The sequence below is a fragment of the Podarcis raffonei genome, chromosome 6 (assembly GCF_027172205.1).
Source record: "Podarcis raffonei isolate rPodRaf1 chromosome 6, rPodRaf1.pri, whole genome shotgun sequence".
NCBI lineage: Eukaryota > Metazoa > Chordata > Lepidosauria > Squamata > Lacertidae > Podarcis > Podarcis raffonei.
Genome location: NC_070607.1, coordinates 11,508,161 through 11,521,568, shown reverse-complemented (window position 1 = coordinate 11,521,568; position 13,408 = coordinate 11,508,161). Strand labels below are relative to the sequence as shown.

Sequence of the window (13,408 nt, the reverse complement as noted above, 5' to 3'; positions counted from 1 at the left end):
GAACCGCCGACCATGCGATCGGCAAGTCCTAGGCGCTGAGGTTTTACCCACAGCGCCACCCGCGTCCCTTATTTCCTATCTTACAACTATAACAATAATAATATAATAATAATTTATTATTTATACCCCGCCCATCTGGCTGGATTTCCCTAGCCACTCTGGGTGGCTTCCAACAAAATATTAAAATCCAGTAATGCATCAAACATCAAAAGCTTTCCTAAACAGGGCTGCCTTCAGATGTCTTCTAAAAGTCTGGTAGTTCCTTGACATCTGACAGAAGGACGTTCCACAGGGCGGGTGCCACTACCGAGAAGGCCCTCTGCCTGGTTCCCTATAACTTGCACACTTTTCATTTCATCACCAGACAAAATGTACCCTTCATGAAGCAATGGGGTTTTATGATTTTGCATACGCAGCACAGAAATCCATTTGGTTACAGACCCCACTAGGCCAGTGGTTTTCAACCTGGGGTGCCTTGAATGATGGTCAGGAGTGCCGCAGGAGAGAGTCAGTGTGGTGTAGTGGTTAAGAGCGGGAGACTCGTAATCTGGGGAACTGGGTTCGCGTCTCTGCTCCTCCACATGCAGCTACTGGGTGACCTTGGGCCAGTCACACTTCTCTGAAGTCTCTCAGCCCCACTCACCTCACAGAGTGTTTGTTGTGGGGGAGGAAGGGAAAGGAGAATGTTAGCCGCTTTGAGACTCCTTAGGGTAGTGATAAAGCGGGATATCAAATCCAAACTCTTCTTCTTCTTCCTGGCCTCTGTCCCTCTTTCCTTCCCTCTCTCGTCTCTGCCTCCCAAGAGCCTCCACAGCTGTTTGTTGCAGCCCCCCTGGCTATAGGATCCTCAGGTGAATGGTGCCTCTGGGGCTGGCCAGGGGGTGCTTGCCAGGCCCCTGTGGGGCAATGTGAGAAGGCACCTCTCTTTGGGGCAGGGTGGCAGCTCAGAGACCAGGGTGGAAGCTATGGCTGCCCAGAGGACTCCCAAGGAGAGGGGAGAGAAGAGGGGGCTGAGTGAACACTTCAGGAGGGAGAGTGTTTGAAAAAGGCCGAGAGGCTGCCAGTTCTGCAGGCAAGGATGACATAACTGGGCTCCTGAGCCCCGCAGGGGTGCCGCAGAAAGAATTGTGATAGGAATTTTATGCTTTTAGATATATGGTAATGTTCATAAGTGTACCAACCAAGCACGTACATAGATCAGCACAGGAAGACCGACCTGGAACCATTTTGATTCCTAAACTGAGCAAATGTTTTCTCTGCAAGGTCAAAGTGGGAAACCTCCCATTGTCTCTTTCCTCACAAATCCTGTCTTAAGGGCACATTTAAGATATGAATAGAGTGTGAGCCTGTGACCTGGCCTAGGAACTAAGTATTTATCATTACAAAAGACTAGCCAGGCTCCCCAGGAAATCCAATCAAGTAACCTGCCAGACAGGAGATAAACAACGACCGGAGAAAAACAACATTCAAAATTTCTGTTTTAGACCGCCTTTCTGTGATGTATGTATGATGTTTCTGGGGGTGGTCTTGATCTACAGGGTGGCAATTTCAAAAGTCTTTATAAGGCCTTGCGTGCCATTTTTCTGGGTTCCTCCTCCTCTCCTGTGGGTGAGGGGAGCACCCTGTTGCAACAGATCAATAAAGATCAAGCTTACTAGCTGCTTTGCTTCTCAATATTCTTTGGTTGGCCTCTGTTATTTTCTCCTACCAATAGGGAACCTACGTAAGGACTCTATATGGGCTCTTGGATACCCCATAAGGGAAAAGGGCGATTTTTGTTTACAACAGAATGTAGTTGGTCAAGGGAGTCCTGGACTCAAAAAGGTTGAAAACATCTGCGCTAGACACTTAGCGTACACAACTGGCCAGAGATGTAGGTGCTCATGAAGCATAATTATGTGTGGCCTGAAATAATAGCAGGATGGCTGGTGTCCCTCCATCCCTCTCTCCAAATGACACCCACAACTAGCTGTTTTAACAGTGGGTATATATTTTGTTTAGGTTTTTTCCTTGCTCTTTCACATAGGTAAGTAATTGATCCCAGAAGAGAATGTTTACTAGAAGGATTAGAAATACCCCTTCGTCTTTGCCTCTTCCTCCGCAATCCTGCGTTTCCTGTGGGAGAGGCAAACTTCAAAAAGGCACTTAATGATCACCATTGAAGCTTGCTGTGAGCAATAATTAGCAACCACAGGGTCTCCAGACATCTTTGTAGATCCACTAATTTAGGAGTGGGTTTGTATTTCAGGATAGCAGCTTTTAAATGAGTAAGGACTGCTCTGAGAGCATTTCCTGTTCCTATAAAGGAGGAGAACACGAAAGGAAAGGAAAATGCAGGTATTGAACAAAAAGCTTTAAAGTACGCAGTCTTGGCAAAATATTCTCTTCTCCCCCTGACAAACTCCCTTTCAGTTAATAAGAAGGGCTCTGCTGTCAAGCTATTATTCTTTTAAAATTCCTTTCAAGCTTCCCACTGAAAAAGGCAGCTGTGTCCTATTTTGATTTCTGAGCCTTTTTATTTTGTTAAAATAAAACTGATAAAAGAAGACAACTTCTTGGAGCAAGGGCAGAATGCACGCACAGTAAATGGGGGGGGGGAACAGAACTGAATTACAAAGATTGTCCTACGATCCATCATATTTTTAAAAGCTACCCCCAATGAATCCTACATAATCACATCAAGAGAATGGAAGGCAGTGAATGTGAGCCTTCATTTTACAGAATCATAGAATTATAGAGTTCGAAAGGACTTACAGAGTCATCTGGTCCAACCTCCTGCAATGCAGAAATCACAACTACTTTATATTTTTAAAAGAGAAGGCTGTGAATGTCTATACTTTGAATATCGCCATCAGTGCTTGGGGGAAAAGTAGAAAGATAGAATATACGTAAGATTTTTTTAAATCGCACATATAAGTTGGAGGAATGCAGAAAAACACTATCTGAGCTTATCAAATCACACAAAAAGCCGCAGTGCCGCGGAGGTAGAAAAAAAGGCATCAATAGAAAGTGGGAAAATAATAATTATTATTATTAATTCAATTTATATACCACCCTTTATCAGGGCATTAGAAACACATTGCAAAACATTAATAATAAAAACATAATAATAAAAATACTGACAGACAAGTAATAAAATAGGTAATAACAGCCTTCTTCCCCACACTTTCACAGGCCACAGATTATTTAATAGCCATAAGGTAAAGGTAAAGGGACCCCTGACCATTAGGTCCAGTCGTGGCCAACTCTGGGGTTGCGGGGTTCATCTCGCTTTATTGGCCGAGGGAGCCAGCGTACAGCTTCTGGGTCATGTGGCCAGCATGACTAAGCCGCTTCTGGCGAACCAGAACAGCGCACGGAAACACCGTTTACCTTCCTGCCAGAGCAGTACCTATCTATCTACTTGAACTTCATGCTTTCAAACTGCTAGGTTGGCAGGAGCTGGGACCGAGCAACGGGAGCTCACCCCATCACGGGGATTTGAACCGCCGACCTTCTGATCGGCAAGTCCAAGAGGCTCAGTGGTTTAGACCACAGAGCCACCCGTGTCCTAATTAACAGCCATAGGCCTGGGTAAAGAGGAATGTTTTTGCCTGGGGTCTAAAGGCATGTCATGATGGCACCAGGTGACTCTCTGGGGAGAGCATTCCACAATCAGGAAAATATGTAGCATGTTGTCTTTTTTTTTTTCAAAAATGGGGGGAGAGGAGAACATTTTCCTGTTACCTTGCACTGTAAGGAATACAGAAGCCACAGTGGAGCCACCTTCGTTGGAAGCCAAGCAACTGTACTCGCCGGCATCCGAGAGTTTGACCGCCTTGACTTCCAGTGAGAGGTTGCTCATCATTCGGACCCTGGAGGGCTCAAGCAGCTTGACGTCTCTGTTGTTTCTGTGCCAAGTGAGATTGTAGCGCACTGTGCTCACGGTTAAGCATGTCAACACGGCTCGATTGCCAGGAGTGACAGTGACGTTATTAGGAACCTGTACGATAGGTGGAGGTTCTGCAGAGAGTAAAACAAGAATAGGGAATTTTTTCCACAAGTTCAATACACCAGGAAAGAGAAGGCAAAGCAGTGATTAGCATACTTTTCGGTGTATAAGTTTAGGGGTTTTTTTTACTTTAAAATAATTTTAAAAGGGGGGGAGTCTTATATATGGGGGCAATCTCCCCCCATTTTCTTAATTTTGAGTCCCCCAATATAGGGGGTGTCTTATACGTGGGGGCGTGTTATACACAGAAAAATACGGTAATTACTTGTTCAGGGGGAAATAGGATTATGTTTCATCCCAACATGTTCATGTGGCTGGGGAAACCCAGCCAGATGGGTGGGTAATAAATTATTATTATTATTATTATTATTATTATTATTATTATTATTGGTGCAGTTCTTAAGGATGGATTAGAAAGGAGACTAAGCATGGCATGGAACAGGGCTCCACGCAAATGGATCCAGCGAGAGTATAATTGTCTGAGAACAGATCTTCATTTTGTTGGTAATCCACATGGAATAAAAACCAAGCCCTTGTGCAGAAAAGGATTTTTGCAAGTGTTTCTCTTATTTGTTATTCCCTTGAAAGGGAAAACATGTTTCTTGCCATGCATCTTTAAAAATGTCAGAATATGAGCTCCACATCCCCACATCCTGGATTTAATGATGGATGAAGGTTTCATATCTTAGATTTTTAGTCCTATTCCTCTACTGATGTTGGGGAAAGGAGGGTTGGGGGAAGACAAGAACTAATTCTTCTCATTCCCAACCCTCAAATTAGGAATGTTAGAAAAACTCTTAACATGCTGTGCAAATAAAACAGCATTTCCCTTACAAAATATGCGCTTTATCAATGGGCATACATTATTTGGAGACCAGAGCCAGCATTCTTGACACAGTTTTATATTTCCTCAGAGCACGATTTGGAAATCATTTTCAACTACCCTTTACATTTTTATGAATAGCACAGACTAACAGCTAGTTTACTTCCAGGCAAATCTTCCTTACATTCAGAGCACGCTGCCATAGGTAGTAAAAGTACATGAGTTAACAAGCCATATGACATTTTCAGCTTTAATATTGCAAGGGTTGGGGAATAAATGCTTCAAATGTTTGTTGTTTCTGCCATGGAAGAATGTTGACCGGATTTCAGCCATTTCATATAATTAAGGGCAAGAATAATTTCTGATCCACTGTGTCAGAGAGTCTAATAAAATATAAAATGTAAGTTGGGAAGAAAGATTATCCTGGGAGAGTGGCAAGGGTATATATCTAGCTCTTGGTTTCTAGTTTTAGTTATGAAAACAAAAAAAAATCTGTGAAAACTTTATTATTTCACATTCATTCTTTCTTATGAGTTGCCTTTAGAAAGATTTACAGTTCCTAAAACTAAACAGACCCTGTAAGGACACAGGAATGTTCATGCCAGCACTGATTTACAAGTCCACATTTATCTTTGCATAACAGAGTTCCTTTGACTCTGAATTCTTCTGAGACATTTATAGACATTTTGACCATATGTTAAAACTCCTGTTGAACAATATTGAGCTGACCTTGCCTCTTTGACTATTATATTTGGAGTCAATGTGGTTTTTTTTAACTGTTAAACTTATTTTCTTTGTCGGTTGAGAAATCGTATATCATATAATGAAAGCCTCAATCCTATGGTTGCTTTCAGAACACCTCCTTATTTATTTGTTGTTGTTGTTTAGTCGTTTAGTCGTGTCCAACTCTTCGTGACCCCCTGGACCAGAGCACGCCAGGCACTCCTGTCTTCCACTGCCTCCCACAGTTTGGTCAAACTCATGCTGGTAGCTTCAAGAACACTGTCCAACCATCTCGTCCTCTGTCGTCCCCTTCTCCTTGTGCCCTCCATCTTTCCCAACATCAGGGTCTTTTCCAGGGAGTCTTCTCTTCTCATAAGGCGGCCAAAGTATTGGACCCTCAGCTTCAGGATCTGTCGTTCCAGTGAGCACTCAGGGCTGATTTCCTTCAGAATGGAGAGGTTTGATCTTCTTGCAGTCCATGGGACTCTCAAGAGTCTCCTCCAGCACCATAATTCAAAAGCTTCCATTCTTCGGCGATCAGCCTTCTTTATGGTCCAGCTCTCACTTCCATACATCACTACTGGGAAAACCATAGCTATAACTATACGGACCTTTGTTGGCAAGGTGATGTCTCTGCTTTTTAAGATGCTGTCTAGACAGCATCCTTATTTATAGTGATATTCATTTAATGTATTTGGAACTACCGTATTTTTCGCCCTATAGGATGCACTTTTTCCCCTCCAAAAATGAAGGGGAAATGTGTGTGCGTCCTATGGGGCGAATGAAGGCTTTCCCTGAAGCCTGGAGAGCGAGAGGGGTCGGTGCGCACCGACCCCTCTCGCTCTCCAGGCTTCAGGAAGCTATCCGCAAGCCTTGCAAGCCCGCAGGAGGTCCCGCCGGCTCGCAAAGCTTGCGGGCAGCAGCCTGCAGCCCACAAGCTCGGGGGATAGTGGGGAGGCGGAGCGCCGCCACCCCGCTATTCCCCGACCTGATCTGAAGGCTGGCGGGGGGGGCAGAAGCAAGCTTACTTCTCCCCCCCGCCAGCCCCACAGGCTCGGGGGATAGTGGGGAGGCGGAGCGCCGCCACCCCGCTATTCCCCGACCTGATCTGGAGGCTGGCGGGGGGGAGAAGCAAGCTTGCTTCTCCCCATCGCCAGCTCCATAAGCTCGGGGGACAGCGGGGCAAGCCGCTGCCCCACGGAGGCTAGAGAGGCTGTCCCTGAAGGCAGAAGAGGGAGACGGAGCGCTCCATCTCCATCTTCTAGCTTGGGGATGGCTGTGCAAACCTGGGGGGGGGAAATAAAATTTTTTTCCTTGATTCCCCCCCAAAAAGCTAGGTGCGTCCTATGGGCCGGTGCGTCCTATAGGGCGAAAAATACAGTATATGCAATGGTAAAAAAATAGCCTTCATCGATATATGGTTCACTGAAGTGGTTAAACTTCTGAATGTTGACGGAGTGGATATTCCTGCAAACAATTACTGTACCTTCCAGCAAACAGGCAGGTTCTAGTTCTCAAACAGGGAAGTTACCATGCCAAGGAAGTCCAGCAGGAGAACCAGATTTGAGTGAGCCAAGAAATGGTTTCTCAACCTATTTCCTGTCAATGAGATAATGCATGTGGCAGGACAGGCACCCATTGAGGTCACAAGAAGATGTCGGCTTCATCCCAGAGAAGGATCCCGGTTAAGGTGGCCAAAGATACAGCTGTTCTGGAGGAATTATCACATGTGATCTGAAACAGCCATCTAAAATAAGTATACCTTTGGTCCTCAACAACCGGTGTTCAGGTGCATCACGCCTCTGAACATATGGAGGGAAGTTCAGCTAACAGAGCTAATAGCTATTGCATTTGCAAGTTCCTGTGGGGGGTGAAGTTTTCATAACGATCAATTTATGTTGTGATCTGCAGAGATGCCCACCACCTAGGAGAGGTGATTGCTCAAGCAAAGGGAGGCAATAAATAAATAAATGTCAGCACCTTGGAGAGAGATTAAGGTGTGGGTTTCAGGACCACGGATAGTGCCCCTGCAGCAGAGAGGCAAAATGTAAATACAGTGGTACCTCGGGTCCATTCTTAACCTGAAACTGTTCTTAACCTGAAGCACCCCTTTAGCTAATGGGGCCTCCCGCTGCCGCCGCGCCGCCACTGCGCGATTTCTGTTCTCATCCTAAAGCAAAGTTCTTAACCTGAGGTACTATTTCTGGGTTAGCGGAGTCTGTAACCTGAAGCGTCTGTAACCCGAGGTACCACTGTACAGTGGTACCTCGGTTTAAGAACAGCCCTCTTTATGAACGATTCGGTTTACGAACTCCGCAAAACCGGAAGTAGTGTCCCAGTTTTCGAACTTTACCTCGGTCTAAGAACGGAAGCTGAACAGTGGAAGGGTACCGGCGGCAGGAAGCCTCACTGGGGAAAGCGCGCCTTGGTTTAAGAACGGTTTCAGTTTAAGAACGGACTTCCGGAACGGAACGGATTAAGTTTGTAAACCAAGGTACCACTGGCCTGATCCAGCAGGGATCTCCTTGTGTTCTTATAATTCGCCTAATTCTATTTTTCAAAGGCTGTCTAAGACAGTGGCCATGGCTGCATCCCGCGGTAGTGAATTTCGTTAAGTTAATTACGCAGTCGTCCAAGCAGTCCTTTATCTTTTGTTGAGTTGCATATTCGCTTCACAACCTGGAATTCATTAAAATGTCATCAGGCTTGTTTTGCAGAATCAAATCTCCACAAATCGGGAGTGAAATGGATCCCTCTGGAAATGAGATAGTAAACATCACTAACCTGACACGTCTAGAAATGTCTGTGCACGGCCAGTTCCTGCACTGCTGCTGGCAATACATTCGTAGTAACCCTCATCCGGCAGAGACACCTTAGCGATCTCCCAGTTCACATTAGCAGAGTCTCTGTAATAAATAATAATAATAATAAACAACATTGGGATTCACCTAATAAGCCCTGTCAGTGGAAGCCCTATGTAGGGTCTTCCACGCAGGCAATGGGACTTCCTCTGCTCCTCTCACTTGCCCCTTGAAATTGTCTTTGCAGGGTTGGGAGAATCCCAGACCAGCACAGATGGAGATGAGTGGGTGTCAGCAACGTGTCCCCCAGAGCACAGGGGAAGAGTTTGACTCAGAAATTGAACTGAGTGAACGAGGGACCGACTCTGCAGATGAGAGCTAACTGACAGAGTCAAGAAAGGACAGTTCGACCCCCTTTCCCGGGGAAGACTCAGTTAGATCTCAAGGAGGCGAAGAGTTGGAAGGCAGCCAGAGAGTTGCTAGACAATCAGTAGATAAGAAGAGGTCTGAGTCCTTGTAGAGTTGAAGTGGGGAGGGGGCAGGCGAGCCTCTCAGTTCTCGTTCTAGGCAACTGGATAAGATCAGAGGGCAATGGAAGGGAAAGAGGGGAAAGGTGGGAGTTTGGCATCCTTCCTGCTGCGGGAGGGTGAAGATTCAGACTGACCAACTATCATAAATGCAAACAGGCAAGAAGCCGTGCTCTGGACGTGTGTGTTTTTGTAAATAAACGTACATAAAACAGCCAGAGAGACATTACTTCTTATCGGAGTTTGCTTGCCTGCCAGAGATCATTACAGTGGGGATGGTTCTGTCTGGCAAACTGACATTCTTGTTCATCACAGCACAATATCGAATTCCATCCCGTATAAATGATTTGCAATGAAGGATAAAGAAGTTAGGCTGTAGTTTGTAAACCTCCATCCCTTCCCCACTGCAGTTACAATGTTGAGCTGTGGCTGTGGGTATCTGTACCCTAAACTAGTCCAGGAGGAACTGGAGACTGAAGCCAGAGAACAACAGGAGAAGCTACTGCTCTATAGACCAGATACAAGTAGAGTTTCCGCTCTATAGACCAGATCCTGGTATTTATACTCAAGGCTTAGGACAGCCCAGTGGCTCCATCCTGTTTGCCAGTTCTACATGACGTATTTTTAATCTTGGTTGGAAGCCGCCCAGAGTGGCTGGGGAAACCCAGCCAGATGGGCGGTATACAAATAATAAATTATTATATAGGTAAAGGTAAAGGTACCCCTGACCATTAGGTCCAGTCATGACCGACTCTGGGGTTGTGTGCTCATCTCACTCTATAGGCCGAGGGAGCCGGCGTTTGTCCGCAGACAGCTTCCGGGTCATGTGGCAGCATGACTAAGCCGCTTCTGGCGAACCAGAGTAGCACACGGAAATGCCGTTTACCTTCCCGCCGGAGCGGTACCTATTTATCTACTTGCACTTTTGACGTGCTTTTGAACTGCTAGGTTGGCAGGAGCAGGGACCGAGCAACGGGAGCTCACCCCGTCGCAGGGATTCAAACCGCCGACCTTCTGATTGGCAAGTCCTAGGCTCTGTGGTTTAATCCACAGTGCCACCCGCGTCCCAAATTATTATATATTATTATATTATTATTGCACTACCAATATTTCTCCAAACTGGGTTCCCAGCTGTTGTTGGACTGTAACTCCCATAATCCCAGACTTTCTGCTAGCTGGGGATGGTGGGAGTTGTAGGCTAGCAACAGCTGGAGACCCATGTTTGAGAAACACTGCACCTCTGTAGCCAACTGATGGGGAGAAAAGGTTGGATTGGGAAGTGGCCAGCTGGGGACCCGAACTCTTAGCTTCCATTTAAAAAAAAAAAAAAAAGCATCAAAAGATATAAGCCAAAATCTGAATGCCCATGCCCCAAAATTTCTGTGAATAATCAGTTTCTGCCAATAAATTGTATGCACGCGCTCATGCATGGCCCCCAATCCACATACATGAGGAAATCCTGAAGGCATCCCTGAACCATAGTCCTAAGCTTCCACCCACAGTTAAACCCCTGTCACAAAGTGACCCACAATAACCGCACAGAGAGAAAAATGCAAAGCTTCCTTCACAGAATAAAACAGTTTGGGCTACAATGCAAAGAAGGAAAACCAAATTAAAGAAATGATGATGGCATTACAATGCACTCAGCTTGCAGCACGGGGAATATATAATTATACCAATGCAAAGTGTGATCATCTGATGCTGTGCTAATCATTTGCGCTAAAACGCTGGTTAGAACAAGAAGAGTTTGGATTTGATATCCCGCTTTATCACTACCCTTCAGGAGTCTCAAAGCGGCTAACATTCTCCTTTCCCTTCCTCCCCCACAACAAACACTCTGTGAGGTGAGTGGGGCTGAGAGACTTCAGAGAAGTGTGACTGGCCCAAGGTCACCCAGCAGCTGCATGTGGGGGAGCGGAGACTCGAACTCGGTTCACCAGATTACGAGTCTACCGCTCTTAACCACTACACCACACTGGCACATTGGTGAGCTGTTATGCATGGCATTTATTCTGCTCCAGCTGAAAACTTTTTGAAGTTTTCAATCTACAGTAGTACCTCAGTTTAAGAACAGCCCTGTTTACAAACAATTCGGTTTACAAGCTCCGCAAAACCGGAACTAGTGTCCCAGTTTGCAAACTTTACCTCGGTCTAAGAACGGAATCCAAACGGTGGAAGGGCACTGGCGGCGGGAGGCCTCATTAGGGAAAGCACGCCTCTGTTGAAGAATGGTTTCAGTTTAAGAACAGACTTCCGGAACGGATTAAGTTCGTAAACCGAGGTACCACTGCAGTGTTACAGCTACATTGATGCTAGCTGAGAAGCCATTGCCAAAATTTAAAGACATCATTTAAATATTATCAAGCAAACCCGCTTCGGGGCACCGCAAAAGTAAAGCTCAGTCATGCTAAATTTAATATCTAGCACAACATTACATGATTACTACAGTATATCTAACCGCTGCCCATAGTATTTTATACGTGTTATAAACTTTGTAAAGGGCTCACTGTGCCCACACTATTAAAATGTTATGTCTGCCTTCATCCTAAATCAAGGGAGACTAGTATACTATGGAACTTGATCAATCCTTTTAAAACACATACGTAACTGCAAGCTCTCCATGCAACAGGAGAAAAGCCAATGTAAATCTCATTACTTAAGATGCAGCTCTTAGTCAGTAACCCTTGGCTTGAAGATTATTTTGTGAAAGCATCAACATATTCTGCTCTGTTCCACAGTCATGTAACAAGATATGGGGGAAATTAAGAGAAAAAACAAGCAATTTGGTCATTAAAGTTTGAGACCCGAATTACTGAACTGGTGAAGTATGTGCTTGCAATGACTTAATGGAACTTCATGAAAAAGATTATGTGACAAAACTGACAGCAGTTTACAGGACAGCATTACAGGAATCCAGCCTGCTAATTGATTAATTATATAGGGTGGAATTCTATGTCACACTATTACAAATGTTCCCTCTGCACAAGCATGTCAGCTTGCCAAACAGAATGATACCCTCAAAAGAATGTGGGCCACACACTTTCTACATTTTGGAAGTAGAAAAACTACTACACAAACAGGTTTTCATTCCTGCTGTTCTTCTGTTTGGTTGCCCTCCTCTGCACATGTCCCAGCTTGTCAATATCCTTCTTAAATTGTAGTGCCCAGAACTGGACACAGTACTGCAGGTGTGGTCTGACCAAGGCAGAATCAAGTGGTACTATTACATTTCTTCATCCGGACACTAGACTTCTGTTGATGCAGCCTAGAATAGCATTAGCTTTTTTTGCTGCTACATCACACTGCTGACTCATGTTCAGCTTGTGGTCTACTAAGACCCCTACATCCTTTTCTCGTGTACTACTGCCAACCAAGGCATCCCCCATCTTGTGTTTGTGCAGCTTGCTATTATTGCTGCCTAAGTTGGCGCTGTGGGTTAAACCACAGAGCCTAGGACTTGCCGATCAGAAGGTCGGCAGTTTGAATCCCTGCGATGGGGTGAGCTCCCGTTGCTCGGTCCCTGCTCCTGCCAACCTAGCAGTTTGAAAGCACAAAGTGCAAGTAGATAAATAGGTACCGCTCTGGTGGGAAGGTAAACGGCATTTCCATGCGCTGCTCTGGTTCGCCAGAAGTGGCTTAGTCATGCTGGCCACATGACCCGGAAGCTGTACACCGGCTCCCTCGGCCAATAAAGTGAGATGAGCTCCGCAACCCCAGAGTCGGTCACGACTGGACCTAATGGTCAGGGGTCCCTTTACCTTTTAAGTTATAGAAGCTTTGTTTGTCCCTACTGAAATTCAATCATCACCCTATTGAAATTTCAATCACCATCACTACCATCACTGTTACTCAAAGCACACACTAGCTTTTAAAGAAACCCTACAGGTTTTCAAAATGTCTAGCTGAAGGGTCCTTCTGTGTCAACTTTTAAATGCCTGCTGAAAATCCTTCTGCTCCACCAAGTGTATACATCCCCCCTCAGTGGTCTATTGATGTTTGGTTTTAATTTCATTCTGCTTTTAATTTGTATTTAACTTTTATGATTTCATGGTTGGCTTTATGTTTTTATATTGTTGTAAAACCACTGTGATATATCTTTATAACAGAGCAGTATATAAATATTTTATTATTTTTATAATTTATTTGGATGAAACCCCGTTGTACAACAAAATTGAGAAATGGCTACTTACTTGAAAAACCGTTCCATTCCCAGCTTGATCCCATTTCTGCTAAAATACACAGTGAATGGTATGAGGCTGGCTACATGGCAAGGAATGTGACCTGGCTGCAGGTAATATCCTGGGGTTTTCTTGGGCATGCTTACTTTGGGAGCATCTAGAACAAAAGCAAAAAAATTAAAATTAAAATTCTTGCAAATCTAACAGACAACAGCAGATCATGGGGTGGGGGTGGGGGCAGAACACAGCAGGATGGGGATGAGGTGGAAAGAGGTGCAGGTGAGGCTGGGGGAATTGTGGGTTATCGCCAGTGACCCTGCAACTATGTTCACAAATATGAGGTACCGTATTTTTCGCTCCATAGG

General features: G+C 45.1%; 1 protein-coding gene across 5 annotated transcripts in view; it reads right to left on the bottom strand.

The window, feature by feature from the left end:
* HMCN1 (hemicentin 1) overlaps positions 1-13,408 on the bottom strand; it is a 301,086-nt gene that overhangs the window by 202,637 nt on the left and 85,041 nt on the right. For all 5 annotated transcript variants that reach the window (XM_053391425.1, XM_053391419.1, XM_053391422.1 and 2 more), the window contains exons 9-11: positions 13,056-13,200; positions 8,322-8,443; positions 3,727-4,002 (exon numbers count right to left, since the gene is read on the bottom strand). In XM_053391425.1, the coding sequence (XP_053247400.1) occupies positions 3,727-4,002; positions 8,322-8,443; positions 13,056-13,200 (543 nt within the window). The remainder of the gene's footprint in view (positions 1-3,726; positions 4,003-8,321; positions 8,444-13,055; positions 13,201-13,408) is intronic.